Here is a 20511-nt window from a genome sequence, read left to right as displayed (position 1 = left end):
TCTGGGCGTCCTTCCTCTTTTCCTTCATTATTTTTACAGGAGGTTTTCGAATGTGAAGGGACGAAAGTATCCAGAACAGGAATCCTGACGATAAACAACTGAATGCTTCAATTAATCGAACAGATTCGAACGTAGGGAGCCGCAGGCTGTGAAAGTGGGGGCTGCTGCTGGGGAGCAGTTTCTGGGGCTTCAGGTTCTCGGTCAACGTGTTTGCAAATCGGTGTTACTCTCCTGATAAGCGAGGTGTACTTGCAGCAAACTTACTTCAAGAGTGGGAGAATGCGTGAGCTTGCTTCTCTCCCTTAGGCAAAGGTGACATTTTGGTTCTTAACTTTGGAAGGTTGAAAAGCAGTTCTAAATTGTTACTTTCTGCAATTCATGTTTCTATTCTGATTTGCTGTCTGGCAGTTAGGAGAGAAGTGTTCAACAGCGTCAGTTTAAAATTCTTAACAAAAACAGTTGGAAATCTTTTGAAGTTAAGAAATAGGAAGTGTAAGTTCGTTGAGTCCAAAAGATGTTTTGCTTTCATTATATAAAACTAGTTTTTAAGTACACCAGAATAAAAAAAAATGTGTATGTATATATTTTATATTTTACCTGTGATATTTGCCCACCGATCACCCAAATGCTTTTCACTGCAGGATTAAAACCTACATAGTAAGTTAATTAGATATGTATATACATTTCTTTTTCTTGTTTCAGTGTCTCAGTTTAAAATGGTGAATTACTCTTATGATGAAGATCTTGAAGAGCTCTGTCCGGTGTGTGGAGATAAAGTGTCTGGATACCATTATGGGCTCCTCACCTGTGAAAGCTGCAAGGTTTGCTTACACATTGCTACCTGATAAATATAAGGTTCAAATCCAAAATAAACCATTGGATTACTTTTTAAAGCTAAATTGAGGCTGCTGTCTTTTTTAGACTCAATTAAAAATGAGAGAAGGAGTTAGTCCTAGGGAGATGATTCTTTGAAATATGTGTTTGATTTAATTCCAAAGGCAAAAAAAATTTATGCTGTTTAGAAAACTTTGCCAGTCTCATGGCTTTAAAATATTTTATTGTAGTAAAGTGATGTATCTGTAGAAAGACTTCTATTTCTAACAGTCCTAAATATTGATTTTGCTTGACTTATATATATTTAAAGCATCGTTGTTCTTGAGAGGGAACATGACAAAGTATTTCCCAAATATATTTTAACTCCAGAGTATTCTGTGCTGCAAGTCCAAACATTTTTTATCCACAGATAAGTCTAAGTTCTCAACTGCATGATTTCATCCTGATTTATTCCAAAAATAATTTTTAAGATTAAAAAAAATTATATCATAAAGGATAAGAAACCACATCTCAGTTTATCGTAGAAGGGCTTTCATAAATAAGTTACATGACCTGTTTAAATACAAGAAGTTTTAATATCTAAAATGTACTCATTTGTTCCTAATAATGTCAGCCATACATCAAGAATTTCGCTCAGGCCTTTTTGATATAGTCCTAGTCAATTTGATACCCCTGCTATTTTTCAACATTTTTTAAGCTAGAAAGCTTGGTACAAATACTTAAACCACTGCCAGGAAAATCCCTTCATTCTCTATAACAAAGTAAGATCGTTCCGCTTTATGGCTAGTGCGATAAACATAAAGAGTATACCATTCTGGTAAAGCTGTTATTATATTATAAAGCTACAAAATTTGTTTTTGATGAATACTTTTGGGTGAAATATAAGTACACTGTGCTAAAATTCAGCTCTCTGCTATACATTTTTCTTTTCCATTAGTTTCACCTTCTTTTTTTTTTTTTTACAGAGTTCCCCAACTTGAATGTATTCCAATGGAATTATGAACATTTTCCCATTTTACTCTTTAAATCCTCTTGCTCTTGACAGTCTAGTGCTGACATTTGTAAAAAATCTGGGGTGTTTTGCTATTCAGTTTTTCCAATGGTATTTTACACTAATTTGCCACTAAAATCTATCAGACTACTCACAAACGGTGCAGATCTCCATGAGTACCTTATCTGGAATATGAGGTTAATAAGAAAACAGATTTTTTAAAATTACTGGTCGGTATAGAATATATTTTTCTCTTGTCTGTTGAGACGAAATGAAGTATATCCAGATCTTCCCAAGATTTGATGTAATTCTAGGAATATTACTGTAGTGCCAGAAAACTCTCCACTTTGGCCCAGCGCTGTTTTGGAGGATTGATCTTGTTAAAATGTAAAACAAACCACAGAACCACGGAAGGGCTCATTGGTTCAGTGAAAAGATTTATTGGTGATTTCCTTAAAATGAAACAATGGAAGAGACGGGTGTTAGATTTATACTATGCCTCACTATTTTCTCTGTCTTATAGGGTTTTTTTAAGCGAACAGTCCAAAATAATAAAAGGTACACATGTATAGAAAACCAGAACTGCCAAATTGATAAAACACAGAGAAAGCGTTGTCCTTACTGTCGATTTCAAAAATGTCTAAGTGTTGGAATGAAGCTAGAAGGTAAGTTTCTTCTAAAGACTACTGCTGCCTGTTAAAACTCTCCAAGGACATAAGATTTAAAATAATGTTGTACTTATAATATGGTAACATCATTTTCCTAGTCTTCTAACACCATGGACAGTAATGTAAGATCTTTTTATGTTTTGAGAGCAGAACAGTCTGAGTCTCATTTAAACACTGGTGAAATCTACTAGGAAAAAATTTAAATATTGGAGTTTCCATCCCCCCCATCCCCACTCTCTCTCTCTCTCTCTCTTTTTAATTTTTAGTTTGGGGAGCAGATGCACTTGACACTAAAGAGGCCAGGTGAGATGAAAACAGGACTATTATTCAAATGAGAACAAGTTTTAAAATTTGCAAAAGCTAAAAAAATTGTAAGTTTTCAAATCAGGATAACTTAGTAGAAGTCTAATTTTAATCTTTTAAATTGTTTAATTGTCATAATTGTTACTATTAATATCATGACTCCTGAGCAAAAGTTAAGGCCTTTAACTGAAATGCAGGTGCTCATACAGAGTGTCATTTTTGATAGTGTAGGAAAGCACATTCCCTTATTTTTTTGTAAGATAATGACGAAGTCTGCAAAATAAAGGTGGAAAGTAGGAAACATGAAAAAATGATGAACTATTAAATCAGTAGAATTGGTTTGACAGGAACAAGAGAGTGGCTCCCCAAAAACCATGTTAAAGTTTGTCGAAAGCGTAGAAGCTGGTACATACAATGTACAGATTGGCAAGGAGTAAAGTTAATGTGTGACCACTGTAAATAATTTGTAGCTCGTGGACTCTTATGGTGTGTTGCTGTTTTCAGTCTTCAGCCTACTGACTTTGCACAGATTAGCTATAGTGCAAAGAAAGTGATACTAACGCATGTCGGTCACTGTTCTGTTCCAGATACACGAATGCATTTTATTTGATCAGTGAGGCACAGGCTACTTATGTTTGGAGTGTTTCTGTTATGTGGCGCTCACACTTGATAGAAATATTCCAAAGATTTCAAATAAATCTTCTGAATTGCTAATAGATTCCTTCCCAATAGAAGTAGCCACTCTGGTTATCAAGAGAACTGTTAGCTCTATATTGTTTTTCAGAAGATACTGAGAAAAAGATCGAGAAAGAAATGCTCGCCAATTTCTTTATTACCAATCACTTTATTATTTTCTAGACGGCAAAATATTGTGGGGGATGTTTACTCTAGTGAGACTCAAAAGATATAATGTCAAAAATGAAATGGTGTGATTTCATATGATACCATTTGATTTCTTCTTTTTTTAATGAAAGGAGAAAGTTGCATTTCTTTACCTTAAAAAGCGTGCTTTATTAACTGTAAGTTACTTGTGGGGGCATAGCTCTACTTCCTTAACAGTGATGTGAAACAGTTGAATATTCAATAAATTATCACCCAGATGAAAAACTATTATCTTGCGCAATATTCTGGATACCTCTCATTCACAATAAATTTTTAATGCTATACTAATCCTAAGATAAAAAGCTCAAAAACTTAACCTCCAGCAATTTCAACATGTCAGAAGCTGTCAGAGGTCGCTGGTTGCTGTCTAATTGCCATTGGCCACTATGGGCTTGGAGAGAACTGCTAAACTCACTTATTAGACATGGTCCCAAACTCCACACAGCACTATGATGGTGGACAGTCTTGACAGCTTCTGAAATGCAGTTGCTTTAATTATGTCCAGTTCGGCTTAAATTAAAAACAATAACTGGAGGTTATCTGATGTGTGCTCATCAAATCCAGGTGAAACAGATTTTCCAGGAAGAGCACGTACCCAATCCTTTTGCAGCAAATTAGTCAAAATGGCTTTGAGGGAGGAAGATGTTCTAAGGGAAGATATTCACAATTTAATCCAGAGATGGGTTATTTGTTTTTTTTAGTTTTTCCTCTTAGCAGTTTGGGTTTCTGCAAAGAGAATTCTGACATAACAGGCATAATAGAAACTAATGCTCTTTCTTAGCAATCTGAAGTATCCCCTGTGTTTAGCAAAGATTATGAAATCTTTTTGGTCCACCAAAGGGTTAATAGTAATAGGTCCCTATGTATCCAACATATTTTTTTGATGACAAACACTTAGAGGAGAGAATTCATAAATAAGGAGGACATGGTTTTGAGGGAAGAATCTTTGTGAGGCACGATGTGAAAACCACCACACATATAACACTTCTGAACAATTTCCAGCATTTCTAGGTATCTGGATGTCTAGAGAATGCTAATAATTTCCATCTTATTTATACCCTTACTCCTTTTTTTAATTTCCCCTCAGCGGTAAGGGCCGACCGAATGCGCGGAGGAAGGAATAAATTTGGGCCAATGTACAAGAGAGACAGGGCCCTAAAGCAACAGAAAAAAGCCCTCATCCGAGCCAATGGACTTAAGCTAGAAGCCATGTCTCAGGTGATCCAAGCAATGCCCTCTGAGCTCACCATCTCTTCTGCAATTCAGAACATCCATTCTGCCTCCAAAGGCCTACCTCTGAACCACGCTGCCTTGCCTCCCACAGACTATGACCGAAGTCCCTTTGTAACTTCCCCCATTAGCATGACAATGCCACCTCATGGCAGCCTGCAGGGTTACCAAACATACAGTCACTTTCCTAGTCGGGCCATCAAGTCTGAGTATCCAGACCCCTACACCAGCTCACCGGAGTCAATCATGGGCTATTCCTATATGGATAGTTACCAGACAAGCTCCCCGGCAAGCATCCCACATCTGATTCTGGAACTTCTGAAGTGTGAGCCAGATGAGCCTCAAGTCCAGGCCAAAATCATGGCCTATTTGCAGCAAGAGCAAGCTAACCGAAGCAAGCATGAAAAGCTGAGCACGTTTGGGCTTATGTGCAAAATGGCTGATCAAACGCTCTTCTCCATTGTTGAGTGGGCCAGGAGTAGTATCTTCTTCAGAGAACTTAAGGTATGTCATTAGATATTACAGATTACACCCCTTTCAAGAGAGACCTAACTCTGTTCCCAATTAATATATTCGTGGTACTGAAAATACGTTTTCCTTACTTTTCTTCTTTGTATGATTTACAGTAGAAGAATCATATGACCTTGATTTCAGGACTATCACAGTTGAAGTTTAAAGGGGCTTTTATTCTATGTAGTTCTTAGTTTAGGGGATGGCATTTGATGTAATCTATGGGAAATTTGTTTTTTGTTTTGTTTTGTTTTTTTCCTGAATAGTAGAATGTCTTTACTTATTCCAATTCAGATGGTTTATGGCTAGACAATTTAAATCCATATGAACCAGCACCTAGTGAACTTCTTAAAAATTGTCAAGTAAAAAGCTATCGTGTATTGATGCCAATTTAAAAGAAAAAAATATCAACATTTAGTTGTGTTTATACCCTAAAGAGTGAAAATGATACCACTGGCTAGTAGTATCAAATGGGCATTTACTACATGTTTACCTTGACATTAGGTTGGTAAAGCCTTTGTTTTTGGAGCAGATTCCAATAGGATGTTTACTGTCATTGGATGGGGACTGGGCAAATGGTGAGTGCTAGTCTACTTGGCTCAGGTTTTCCTTCTCATAATCTATGCCTGTCTTTGATTTTAATGGATTGCTACATTGTAAACACAGTACTTGTTTGTATAAGGATCTCTGTTTAACTACATAATTATTTTATTTCCTGAAACTTAAGACTGAATTAATATGGGAAAGTGCTATAGAAGTTTGGAATCTAAGAGTACCTACCAGAGCACACATGGTAGTCGGTGGTTTCATTCTGTGTTCTAAGAACAAAAGTGATTCCTGGATTTTTCTCAGTCTATCTGTTACAAAATCAGTTTCTTCCTTTTACTGTCATGGGAGTAGACGTGGCTGCTAGATATCTGTGGCTTCTGATCACCGAGGACATTTTGGAGTGGATTTAAAACTCTTTGGGAGAAGAACGGTACAAAGGAGACCTTTAATGTAAACGGTGGCCGTTAAAAACTGTCTGTGTAAACAGACTAGGGAATATGGAAGCTGTGTGCAGATGGAAGATAGTGTTTTTCATAGCAGATGTCTTAAGCACTGCGATTTGTAGAGGAAAACAAAAAAGTTATCGGAACAGATCCAAATAACTTGGTAGAATACTACCACCATGCTGTTAAGATTGTCCACATATCCAGCTCTTTACTCTCTTTTTTATTTTGCCATTTAAAGATGGCTTGAAGGTGAAGATAGATAATAGGCTGCAGAAACAACAAGACGAAAGCATTGAGTTAGCTCAGGCCAGATGTTTTCTGAGTACGTAACCACTTTGTGATAAAGTGTTTTTCATTAAAAACGAAAATAAACAAAGGAAACTTCCTGGTGTTCTTACATTCACAACTTTGTCCTTAAGTGGAAAGGTAGAGTGTTTGAAATGAAAATGAAAATGACAATTTTAGGTACTACTGCAAGTCTAAGAAATGTAAAAGCAAGGAGAGCAGAACTGACTTTTGCAGGCAGATGGACTCCCTCTGGGTTATAGCTTTGCTACACGGTAACTATGTCTTGGCAGGCATGATGTCAGTCTCAGCCTTAGTTTTGTCATCTGTAAGATTGTACATGTGCTGTTTATGGTGCAAGGGGTATGGAGGGAATGACAATATTTTCACTGAAGGGGTTTTGCAAGGAATAAGTGAGACTATATGGGCAAAATACTTAGTCCTGGGAGCCTGGCATATTTTATACTCAAGAAGTTAGTAGTGTAATTTTAAAATTGTTATTATTGTGGTTTTATGATGAGTGTGTGGAGGCTTTACATAAAATACTGTCTCATATTCAGCATGAAAACATGCATTTGTGCTTTCTTTCTAATTTGACATTGGGAAACAATGTTACCACATATGTTAGAAAGTAGTATAATTATATAATGCACAGTCATAACTACTACTAATTAAAGATGCCATATTTGCCAGACCATAAGTTGGGTGTAAGATGAATACAAAGTTGAGTAAAATAGTTCCTCTCAAAGATTTTATGATAAGCAGTTTCATAAATGTCTATTAAAAAAAGAAAGGCCGCTGAAGTTGTAGTTCCCAAATCCCCAGGGAAAGAAATCCTGCATGCATTTACATGTCAGAAAGGAAACATTATGAAGGGAATATGGCCAGCTATTGGTAGGACCTGCAGAGTGCTAGGAAAGCACTCTTCCTCTACAAATTTCTCTTTTCCTTGGCTTGCAGCTAAATTCTACAAGATTCTTTTATAGGATGTGAAGTTTCATATTTGGATAAAATATAAATACCTTTGGGAATGGAGTTATATTAAAGCATCATCAGTCATTTATACTGTTGTTCAGTGCCCTTATCAATCTTTCATGAGGAGTTGCTTTGAAAAAATGAAAGGGCAAGAAAGTACAAACATTGGTGGGATGCCCCCAGGAAAACAGGTAGGAAGCGCCCCCAGGAAAGGAAGACAAACTTGACCCATTTTCCGGTTTGCCTTGGGCTGATGTGGAAAAGTGATTTAATAGAAGTATTTTTCAGAGAACAAAAAGTAGAATTCAGAATAACTTAGGGGCAGTTTAAATATAGAGTTGGAAAGTAACTAGTCACATTTGGAAGAATTCCTTTTCCTTTCATTTATAAATTTGCTTTGTCACAAATAGAGTAAGTTGTCGGGAGCCCACACTGGAACGTGTGCATTGTGGTGTATTTCTCCAGGGAGGTGAGGAGACACACTTTTTGTTTGTTTGTTTACTTTAAAGTTTATTTACTTATCTTGAGAGAGAGAGTGCAAGAGAGCATGCACAAGTGGGGTGGAGGTGGAGAAGGAGAGATAGAATCCCAAGCAGAGCCCGATGCGGGGCCCAAACCCACAAACTGAGATCATGACCTGAGCTGAGATCAGGAGTCAGACACTTAACCAACTAAGCCACCCTGGTGCCCCTAGAAATACAAGTTTTTAAGCTATAATCTGTAGTAAGAATGTATTTTACACTGGAACTTGATGTACCAAAGTGGGTCTCTCTCTCTCTCTCTCTCTCTCTCTCTCTCTCTCTCTCGCACACACACACACACACACACAAAATGAACCAAAGGTTTCACTAGACATTACACAACCTTCTCTGTGCCATGTACTCTGATATTTTCTATTCTATTCTGCTTTAGTCTAATTTACTTCATGTTTTTAAAAATTTCCAGTCATCACCTACTGAACGGATTACATGACCCACTGATGAGGCATGGCCTGCAGTTCAATAAACACTGCTCCAGGGAAGATTTTGTGGGCCATCCACTGGGCATTGCCTACCTGGCATTGCTAAGAACAAGTCCTGAAAAAAGCCTCTTTTCCCTGGCATGGCCTCCAAGACGTCCCTGAAACTTATACTTTCCTCTCAAAGATTTTATGATAAGACAGTTTCATAAATACCTATTAAAAAAGAAAGGTCACTGAAGTTGTAGTTTGCAAAGCCCTATCTTCCTGCAAAAGTGGTGATTTTTAAATATCATTTGGGAAGATGAATGCTCCCCTTTAAACCTTTTTCTTGTTAACTTCACAGCAAAGTACCCATCAAGTGATATACTAATAGGGCAGGTTGCTTATATCTCTATGACCCCAAGATGAAAAGTCACTTATTTGTTGTTCCCAGAGAATAATAGGATAATAAGGCAATTTTGAAAATGACCTCAGTCTCCCAGGACAAGCTACCCTTTCTACCATGTATAAAAGAAGGGAATACAGATTTCATTTGTTTACTATTTAAGAGAACAGAACGGCCAGAGGAAATTTGGTGGGTTGTTCTGCTTTTCTACATGTCTACTAGGTGCAAAAATGATATTCTGTTTCCTATTCAAAATATCATAATGAGAAAAAGGAAATTACAACTCCCAACATCACAGTTAATGACATAGGACATAAACAGCAACAGAAAAAAAAAGAAAAAAGAAAAAAAAAGGGAAAGCTTGTATACTCATAGAAGCTGTGCAGTTCCAGAGCTGAAAGATGATTAGGGAAGAAGGGATGCGGGACACATAAATGAGCTGTTTGGTTTCTCTATGCACCTGTAAGGGACAATTCTAATTCTAATCCAGGATACTGGTGTGAGAAAGGTAAAATTAATATTATAAAACTAGCAGCTTTCAACATAGCACACATGCATCCAAAGATACTCCATGCCTAGAAACCAGATTTTCCAGAGTTTGAAGACATGGTGGAGATCATTTGACCCACCTCCTGCTTTTACGTATGAAGAAACTGAGGCAGGAGTGGAATGTGACTTGCTCAGGATGATGCAGTCAGAACTAGGACTGGCAGATTCAGGTTCACAAAAGCGGTACTTTGTACAGGCCCCCCTCTCCACCCCCAATACACACACACACACACACACACACACACACACACACAAGTAGACGGTGTAACCTTTGACTCTGAAAACACAGGTCTTTGCCAGTGAAGCTAAAGCAAATCTCTAGGTTATCAGAAGTCCATCACTACCGTCCAATTACTAAATCACTAATAATCAGTGAGACAGATTTTCTCTGAGCCCAGACAACCCCCTGGGAATGAATGAGTCACTTTAGAAAGCTGCAATAATTCTTTGAGGCCACTGGGGTATCGTTCAGTAGAGTGGATCTACCAGCTAGCACTTCTGAGCCCTGAAAGCGTGTCCGGAGCATTCTTTAATACCTTACCCTCTCCATATAGTATGCTGTCTGGGAGAATCTGGTTCAGCAACCACATACGGGTGGTGTTTAAGAGTTAAAATGGCTAAATACACTCATCTTGTGTGTTCTACTCGATGCCAGACATATTCAGCATGGGTTACTTTTTACGTATGTTTGTGAAAACATGCAGAAAGAGAATATAAGGTTGTAATCAGGTGATAGATGAGCCACTAATTATAAAAGTATAAGCAGTGTTTTCTGAGGTAATACCTTCAATCCTGTGCACCTTCTAATGTTTAAACTGAATCAGTCTTCTAATGGCCGATACTCTTGACTTTTTTCCTTGTGTTTTTCAAAATTAAGAGCAAATTCCAGACTTCCTCACGCTGCTGAAAGGCCTGTCTTTGTGATTCAAGAAGACTACGTTTTCTTTGTTATTTTTCTCTCATCTGGGTCTTAAATATCTCACAAACACAAGAGCAGTGAGAAAATAATTCCCAGTTTGTTGAATAACTAATGAATCTGGAGGATCTATTTGATCTTCTAATGAGACCAGATGTCTTCAGAGGATTCTGGGAATGGATATATAAGAACTTCCCCTCGATGAATGATTCTGATACATGTAGGAATAAAAAAAAATCTAAATTAATCCTGACTGAAACACATAACTAGCGTTTCTGTGAAAAATAGGTCTTGGAGACTCGGGGAGTTTGTGCCAAAGGAATTCAGCCATGCCGAAGCCAGTTTTTTAAGTGCAGTTTTGTCTAAAGGCTAGAGTAGGATTAAAGCTTCCTTTTTCTCTGGTCTACGACAGAAGTTTTTGGAGCAGAGTTTTATTTATTTATTTTGAACATTCTAGATCTTTTTTTCCCAAGCCTGTGTTCACCTTTCCTAACCAAATCAGGTTTATACTCTGAGATTTCATTGGATCTGCCCCAATTTTAAGTTATGTTCTTTAGTAAGCTTACTTAGCCCTTTTCTATATGCATGTGGGGTGGGGGTGGGGAGGGTAGAGAAAGCCCCTGCATAGGGTCTCTCCAGGTTCACATGCTGTCCAATCCCAGCATCTCCCCCTCAACTGCTCTTATGGCTTCCCAGAGTTACAGTTAGCCACTTCATGCACCTGTCTTTTCACTCTTCTGGATGCCGAGTGGTTACTTCTGGAGGGAGAGGATATGCAGGAAACAGACTTCAAAGTGATTCCCACTCAAGAGAAGAGAGTTTATTTTCTATCTGAAGGAGAATTAAAACATTTATCCCCATCTTATTTACTCATCAAAAGATGTCAGAATAAAAGAAATCTGTCCTATGTAGGTGTACAAGGAAATGAGGAAACTAGCTTTTCTTCCACCAGAGGTGGGTATGGAAGTTTTCTTCTGACCTCGTGAATTTGGAAAGAATATTGGAGCTGGCAGGTTTGACTTGATGGTCTCTCAGGTCTTTTCAGGTGTCAGACATCTGATTCCATGATTTCTTCCAGATAGACCTAGAAGGGAAGCCTCTGCTTTATTTGGTTAATGGTGTTAAGATTTGTATTATTCTAACCTTACTTGCTTATACCTGTGCAGCTATAGACATGTCTATTATCAGTTAAGGAATTCATTATTTTAATCTTCTTCATTATCCAGCAGATGAAACCCCCTTCTCAGTCAATACCTATTACCCCTACGGCTGGTTCTTTGGTGGGCAGCTGAAAATGCCCACCTGATTGCAAAAACATGTATTCTTTACCTTCTCTGTTCTTTACAAGGGTGTCATGAGGGGCGCCTGGGTGGCTTAGTTGGTTAAGCGTCCGACTTTCGCTCAGGTCATGATCTCGCGGTTCGTGGGTTCGAGCCCCGCGTCGGGCTCTGTGCTGATTGCCAGCTCGGAGCCTGGAGCCTGTTTCAGTCTGTGACTCCCTCTCTCTCTGACCCTCCCCTGCTCATGCTGTCTCTCTCTCTCTCTCCTAGAAATAAATTAAAAAAAAAAAAAAGTACACCAGGCACCCTGAAACTGCTATATAGGTGCTAGTTCTTTTTATTAAGGTATAACTCATATTCCCTAAACTCACTCTGTAGTATACAGTCAAATATAAATCACTTGCCCAAATTCTCCTGTGCTCCTTCATAGTCAAGGCCTCTCTCTACTCAGCTCCTGTCAATCCCTGTTTTGTCCTCAGTTTGTAGTTCCTTTTTTTTTTTTTTGAAAGAAAGCTCGACACCCAACATGGGGCTCAAACTCATGTACCTTGAGATCAAGACTTGAATGTTCTATTGACTGAGCCAGCCAGGTGCCTCAGTTTGTAGTCTCTTCTTAAAGTTTATTTATTAATTTATCTTGAGAGAGAGAGAGGGAGAGAGAAAATGAATAAGCCAGGGAGAGGCAGAGAGAGAGGGTCGGAGAGGATCTGAATCAGGATCTGTGCTGACAGCTGACAGCCCGATGTCAGCTCAAACTCACAAACCAAGATATGACCTGAACCAACGTCTGATGCTTAACTGACTGAGCCACCCAGGCACCCTGCACTTACTTTTTAAAAGTATTAACTTTGCTTTATTCTAGGAGTATACATTTAGCACTGCAGACTCAATGTAGACTCTAACTTCCTGAAGCTTGGTTTCAGTATGGTAGTTTCCATGCAAACATATCCTCCATGGGAAGGCAGGATATTTTGTAGGAGTGTTAATAGTGATGATCATAGCTTCATACGGGGTTTGCTTGTTCACACACCAATAAGCTTCCTGTTCTATTAATCTATTTGTTATCTACTAGAATCATGGGGAGAGCATGAGAATACCCAACCACACCCAAGAAATTCATGTTTAACTGGCTTGGCCATTGTCAGGTGTCTGAAAATGAACAACGAGAATAGGAAGAAGATCAACATTTTCCTTGCTGTGCTCAAGGTCATATGTTGAAGGGGAAGAGAAGTCCCTTTTATTGGGTGCTCATTATTTGCCTGCTATAGTACTGGGTGCTTTCAGGCCATTTTCTGGTTTGATCCTTAGAAAGCCCTCTGAAGTGAGCATAGTATAAAGGTCTCCTTTTGGTGAGAGAGTCTGAGTAAAGACTTGGACCGTTGCCATCACATAACATGTTCTTTCCAGAGGATATATCCATCCGTCCTTTCTCATTCTTGCGGTCATAATGGCCCACAGAGACACTAAGTTAATTGATTAGTAAAAATTTGCTACCTTTTTTTTTTAACCAACTGATCCTTTCAGTCAACTAATCTGTTAGTACCAGCAAAATTAACCAAGGTATTTGGATCAGTTTGGTTTTGAGGCATCAGGGATGAGAAAGATGGGGAAAAAAACAAAGACATGGGAAAAACCTTGGGGAGGTAGTTTACCTCCAAGGTGTGCAGTAATATTAACAGGTGAGATCACGTTTAGAGAAGACTTAAGGTCAGTGTAAAACACTTCCAATTTTCCTTGACTGCAGAGTTTGTCCAATGGATGAGAATAATAGCTGCCATTTGTTGAGCTTTACTATGTGTCAGACAATTGTTACACTTTACATGTGTAAAGAGTGATAACACTTTACGTGTGTTATCTCATTTAACAGTGACTAATCCCTGTGCAGTAGGCATGTTATTCCCTGTGTGCAGATGATACTAAGACCTGGAGACATCTACTGACTTGCCCCAAGTCACAGAATTAATAGTAGTGATGCTGTCATGAAAACAAAATGTATATGGAAGTCTTTGGTAAACTGTAAAGTACTTTATAATCGTTGCCATTATCACTGTGCCTGTATCTGTATGCCACATTATAATAGGTCTGAAAGGACGTCTCTTACCCTTAACCTACTTTATCTTAAACTGGCCCAAGGATATGTAAATTCTGTCTTTTTTTTTAATTAGAAGAGGACATTGTAGGAATGGAAAGTATTGAACAGTTCAGTAAGTTAGCATCAGAAAGGGGTCATGGTTGCCCTTGGTTGAAGAGTCCTACTCCAGAGCCTCTGAGCCCTCCTGTGTGAAACCCGACTGTAGTTGGAGGGAACGGAGAATGAAGCAGGGACAGGCTAGAACAGTGTTCGTGCTTCCAGTGTGGGAACACCTGGTGGGCTTTCCCCACTTCCGAGTGCCTCCATTGTTCCAGCTCCTGCTGCATAATTACTAGAAGCAGTTTGGTTAGTTTGTCTGCTGAGGAGCAGTTGCCTGCCTGTTTGCGGAGAATAATGATGGTCCCTGCTTACCGCATTACTTGAACTCGCCCAGCACGGCACACAAATTGCTCACAGATCTTATGGAAAGTCTGTCCGTGTTAGCTCCTTGGTGTTGGGGAGGTGGAGCTCCCTTAGTCCCTGAGGCCCCTGAATCCATCTCTGCACGCCATATCTGCTGTCCTACAAAAGTCAGGTAATGGATTAAAAAACTCTGAAAACATGACTCATGTGTGACACCCCTTAACACACTTTTGAAGGGCTTTGCCCTCTGAACTTATGAGGTAAAATAGGTCTTTTTATTTTCCAAGATAAGTGAAGAATGACTTTGCTCTGACTTATTCTTCTACAGCTTGAGAAGTAGATCATACAAATCTTTGAGGGCTCAACATCCATTTGCAGAATGGCTGCATAGACATTGGGTCTTTAAGCTATTCTTCACTTTAAAGACATTAATCTCTAACCCAAGAACACCACCCACACTCAAGAACAACGACCCACACTGCATCACTGATTCCAGCAGGTGGGTCATTCTTAAATGACTGATACATGAAACCTACTTCCGGCTGCACTTCTGTGTTCTCCGTGCACCAGGCCAAGCGCAGGCAGCCAGTGGCCTGGTGCCTGGCCGCCATCTTCAGAGACACTCTTATCTTCTGTGTCAATTTCTTCATTCCCCACTGCCCTCCATGTCTACCTTTCCTTTTCGCTCTGTCCAGACTGCCTTTCTTTTTCTTACTCCACTTTACTGCCTTCCCCTTATGCATCTGCGTTCTCAAAGGCATTTGCCTACATTACTGTAGACCCCGCCCCTCATCCGCAGGGGATAAGACCTCCAGTGGATGTCCGAAACTGCATAGTACTGAACCCCAAATATACTATTTTTTTCCTACATATACAAACCTATGCTACAGTTTAATTTATAAATTAGGCACAGTAAGAGATTAATAACAGCTAATAGTAAAAGAACAATTATAACAATATACTGTTATATGAATGTGGTCTCTCTCTCATAATCTCTTATTGTATTTCACTCACCATTCCCGTGATGATGTGCCTGATAAAATGCCTACATGATGATATGAAGTGAGGAGAATGACAGGCACTGGGACACAGTTGACACTGGGGAAAGTGAAACCGTCGTGAAGGAGGGATGGCTGTACTTTGTACAGCGCAGTAGTTCAGGGGCCACATGGTTGCCTCCTCGGCTGTATGTGCATTCTCCCTTCAGGTGAAATGTGGAGCAGGGAGGGCAACCTGAGGTCTGTAGGTCCAAGGAGGGATAGAGAAAGCAAGAAAAATAGCTGGGTAGATAGGCCCTAGGGATGGGGTGTATTCAATGATAGTAGATAGAACTTGCACGCTGCAAGGTGACCCCCTCACATTGGTATTTTCTATTGAGGGTAGCGGGTCAGCTCTAAAGGTCAAAAGAGAATACTATGGCTGCAGGCTCAGCAAAGGGAATATGTACGAACTCCCTGTATCTCTCATACTCCTTCCGGTTTTCAATAGTAATGACGGTTTCTGTGCATGGCGAGGCAGTTCTATTTCAGGTGTTTTTTAGCCACATCTCCATATAGTCCCACAGATGGTTACCAACGTTTCCCTCACTTTTAACTTTCTCTTGGAATTCAACTTCAATTGCCATGTTGTTGACCTACCACGACCAAGTCTTTGACTTTTTCATGTATGGTGTACTCTGAAGGAATAGCCAAAAACTTTGAGGAGAAATAAGTGCAATCTGAAGTAGATAGGCCTCTTGGGCACGACTGCTGTTCACTTCTCAGAAAACTAAAAGAAAACCACATTATCTTGAATATTTAGAAATGCCCCTAGGATTACACAACGTTCAGGATTAACTTTACAACCAAACTTGATCTGACTTCTAATTCTGTAAGAATGCTTTTTCTTTACGTGACAGATAGAATAATTGGCCAATAGGTCCAAAGTCTGCCCTTCATTGTGCAATGAGAGCATTGCAAAGGCAGAATGTAACCTCACACCGGTGCCTTTAAAGGCACCCGGCCTCTGTCTTTCATTTTGGGAGAATGAATGTAACTCGCCTTTCATCAATGGTTCATAGTGTTGGTTTTTAAAGTCTACAGCAAGACCACCTCCTATGAATTGACTATCACATTTCTAAATACCCTGTTTACAGAATATTTTACCTGGAAGAGCAGTATAATTATTTCATTTAAATTAAAAGCATATTTTTATGGGAATGAAACACAGTAAAAACCCAGGATACATGTTGAATTAATGCACTCAAGACTTAGAGGGAGACAGACTCCTCAGTGGTAAAGGCAACACATGTACACATATAATGTTGCTTTTAAGGAACATTAAATATACATTCTTGGTAATCTGACAGTTCTCAAAATGATGTTTTAAATGATTTCCTAATTCGTGTTACTGATTTTATACAGACACACCCACATTCATTTGCTAGAAAATAATTACAGGCACCCAAGTAGTTCTCTCTGGCAGATCTTGTGTGTATATATCAGGGTTTTGAGGGCATATCCTGTTTTCAGGCTTGTTCTCTGAAATGTTGGCTCATTCTAAGGCCCGTTGTTTTATTTTGACCACTATATCCTGCCTACCCTAAAATCACCACAAATGCTTCTTTACCACACACACCTGATCATCACAGTTGTTTTTTTTATCTAAAGTTGCAATGAATAAGAGGCTTTGCTTGTTGCCCAATTTAAAAAAAAAAAAAAAACTTTATACTACATTTCCCCTTGTAAAATAATGATATGGATTAGTGTTTTTGCAGAAGTGTTGGCGATAGAAATCTTCAAAAGTTTTCCTTTGGGTGATGAAAAGCTGTTATGTTATTTTGACTAGCTAATCAAATGTAATTGGGTAGCTTGAAGTGCCTGAGATTTTCCTTGTGTAGTTATCAAAGTGGGAAATGTAACTCGGGGAGCTGATGAAAGGCATCTCTCATGGTATTCTTTCAATTATAGATCTTACAGAGTGAATGAAAGAACAGGTCTGCTGCTAAAAACTCAGAAGCCTAAAATGCCCCTTAATGTTAACTGCTGTATTAGCTAGTTAACACGTTATTATATATTTTAATTGATTCTTGCTCCAGCTTTGGAGAAAAAAATATTCTGGATCCATTTGGCAAGTAAATTGGGGGGTGGGGGAGGTGGAAATGCTTGGGCACAAAAACATTGCTGTTTACATTAGGTTCAAATAAATCCTGTCAGATATTTACAGTGAAAACAATAGAACTGGTTCACTTTTATGGGGAATAACTTGCTTTATTTTTTTAAAAATGTTAACATTTATTTATTTTTGGGTGAGAGAGAGAGAGAGAGAAAGAGAGAGAGAGAGTGAGCGCATAAGCAAGGGAGGGGCAGAGAGAGAAAGAGACACAAAATCCGAAGCAGGCTCCAGGCTCCGTGCTGTCAGCACAGAGCGTGACATGGGGCTCAAACCCACAAACTGTGAGATCATGACCTGAGCCAAAGTCAGATGCTTAACCGACTGAGCCACCCAGGTGCCCCGGGAATAACTTGCTTTAAAAGCATTCATATTTTGCACTTCTGTATTGGGATTCATAGTTATGAGTGTTTTGAAAGAGTCTTATTTGACCATTGAGAATTACTTTTATGGTTTTATCAATGAAATGTTGCAATCTTGAAAACGTAACCTCATTGCAGTCATATATTTGGAGGGGTACAACTGAAGTTGTAGCTTTAGAAACCATCAACACACAGTATGCCTGCGTTTCACCAGGTTATAAGCATTTTCCTTTAGGGTTGGGTCACACTTTCAAGCTTCTGGCATGAATAATTTGTTGTGATGTAGGGTTAGATTAGATTCAGGGTTTTTTTGTTTTGTTGTGTTTAAAAAAAATTCTTTAATGTTTTATTTTATTTTTGAGAAAGAGAGAGACAGAGCACAAGCAGGGGAGAGGCAGAGAGGGAGACACAGGATCCAAAGCAGGCTGTACGCTCTGAGCTGTCAGCACAGAGCCTGACATGGGGCTTGAACTCATGAACTGTGAGATCATGACCTGAGCCGAAGTCGGTGCTCAACCGACTGAGCCACCCAGGTGCCCCCGGTCAGATTCAGGTTTTATACATTTATTAATTCACTTGTTCACTAGCTCATTTGTCAAATGTTTAGTGAGCTCCTACTGTGTGTCTGTCTCTATGCTAAATTGCTAGAGATAAAAACAAAAAGCAGTTTTGTTACACATTAAGCCCTCCAGGACACTTTTCTCAGTTAAAATAGAACTCCCTGGCATTGATGCAGCACTAAAATGCAGTGGCAAACCCTAACCTGGAAATCTTGTGCAAGTACTTATGATGGGCATGCAAATGACCCTGACTTTGCTTATACCGGTGTTTAAGCTTACAATTGAACTGAAAAATGCAATTTAATTCTCATAGACAGCAAGCCGACCCTTGAGAAAGATGGCCTTAGTCCAAATAATGACTGAAATGGAGGGAGATTTGCCCACAATGTATAGTGCAGGCTCTTTGGAGGGCACCTAACCCAGCATGGGGGAGTGGGAGGGGGAGGTAATATCTGAGGAGGGTCTTGGAGGATTAGCAGGAGTTGTGAAGCCAGAGGAGCAAGTGGGAATGAGGGGAGTCCGGGAGGCATTGCAAGCAGAGAACAGCTTGTACAAAATCAGAGGTGTTGGCATTATGCCTCTGGAGAGCTGTGAATAGTTCCTATAGCTGAGCGTTGAGTGTGCAGGGAAGTGTCAAGGGGTATAGTTAGGTGAGCAAGGGCACTTAAGTAATGTCCTTATGTATGGATTTTATTCAAATCAAAGGTAAGCCACCAGAGGAACTTAAATACAGGAGACCCAGAGGTATTGGAAATCTACCACAGTAACTGTTGGACAGTGTGTATACTGTGTTATTTTATGATTTGGGTTTTGGTAATGATTTCCTTTGCTTACCAGCATTTAGTTGATAGTGCATTTCAACATAGTTTTTCTATATATATATAGCTTAAATTTTGTTGTTGTAAGGAAGGTATATGGCTGATATCTTTTACATAATTATGTTCGTTATTCTTTCAAGCAGGCCTTTTCCCTCTAGGTAAATTTCAGTTATTGGTGATAACTTGGTCCATGTTTTGTGTTTAACTTAAATAAACATGATGTTTTAATGTTTCTTGAGAGTGATAGCAAGCGGAAGGGAAGCAGGAAGAGAGAGAGACCAGTCCCAAGCAGGTTCTGTGCTATCAGCATGGAGCCCAACAAGCGGCTTAAACCCACAAACCGTGAGATCATGACCTGCTCCTAAATCAAGAGTTGGATGCTCATTTATTGACTAAGACACCCAGGTGACCAGTATAACAGATTCTTTGACCACGATGGTTTAAAAAAAATTTTAACGTCAAAATGTTCTCTTGCTGTTTATGTCTTAGTCATGTATTTAATGACATCAAATCAGCCTTTTGGTTTATATACATATTGAAGGGGGAGCAGTCTACCAAGTGTACCTAAAGTGGTCACACATGAGCAAATTACTTGTGCCTAGGTCCTCCCTCCCACCTGATGAATTATTCCTTCCACCATTCAACATAAATACCCACTATGTGCCAAGTCGTAGTCTAGACCAGGGGATAGTGTAGTAAACAAGATCCACAGGGTATCACTTTTATTAGTGCTCACATTCTTATAGGAGGGAAGCAGACTATAAGCCAATGAAAATAATGAGAACTGATAGGGGTGCCTGTGTGGCTCAGTCAGCTAAGCATCCGACTTCAGCTCAGGTCATGATCTCACAGTTCGTGGGTTCGAGCCCCGTGTCAGGCTCTGTGCTGATAGCTAGCTCAGAGCCTGGAGCCTGTCTTCTGATTCTGTATCTCCCTCTCTCTCTAACCCTCTCCTGCTCACGCTGTCTCTCTCTCTCTCTCAAAAATAAATAAAAACATTAAAAAAATAATGAGAACTGATAACATAAAAGAATAAGTAGGATATAGGGAGGGAGGGAGCTCTTCAAATCAGAGAAGTGGTATGAAGAGCTGATACCTGAGCTAAAAGCTCAATAGTAGGAAAGAACTAGGCTTTCCAAATCTGAAGATACAGAAGTGCAGGTATAGGAACAGCAAGTGCAAAAGCCCCGAGGTAGAAACTAGCTTGGTGTTTTCAAGAAACATGAGGAAAGCTAAGGACGGCAGAAATCAGTGATTGAGGGGGAAAAGTGGTTCTCGATAAGTCAAAGAATTTGACATGGTCCAGCTCATGTAGGACTTAGACTCCATCCGGTCCTCGTTATAAAAATGTTGCTCTGGCTAC

The 20511-nt window shown here is 39.3% G+C and overlaps 1 protein-coding gene across 2 annotated transcripts in view; it reads left to right on the top strand.

The window, feature by feature from the left end:
• NR5A2 (nuclear receptor subfamily 5 group A member 2) overlaps window positions 1–20511 on the top strand; it is a 130962-nt gene that overhangs the window by 14324 nt on the left and 96127 nt on the right. For both annotated transcript variants that reach the window (XM_077772053.1, XM_077772052.1), the window contains 3 exons: window positions 703–821; window positions 2349–2490; window positions 4766–5412. In XM_077772053.1, the coding sequence (XP_077628179.1) occupies window positions 703–821; window positions 2349–2490; window positions 4766–5412 (908 nt within the window). The remainder of the gene's footprint in view (window positions 1–702; window positions 822–2348; window positions 2491–4765; window positions 5413–20511) is intronic.

The sequence above is a fragment of the Crocuta crocuta genome, unplaced genomic scaffold (genome assembly GCF_008692635.1).
Source record: "Crocuta crocuta isolate KB4526 unplaced genomic scaffold, BGI_CrCroc_1.0 scaffold318, whole genome shotgun sequence".
Classification (NCBI taxonomy): Eukaryota; Metazoa; Chordata; class Mammalia; order Carnivora; family Hyaenidae; genus Crocuta; species Crocuta crocuta.
The sequence above is the reverse complement of the archived record's forward strand: the minus strand, read 5'-3'. Positions and strand labels throughout refer to the sequence as shown.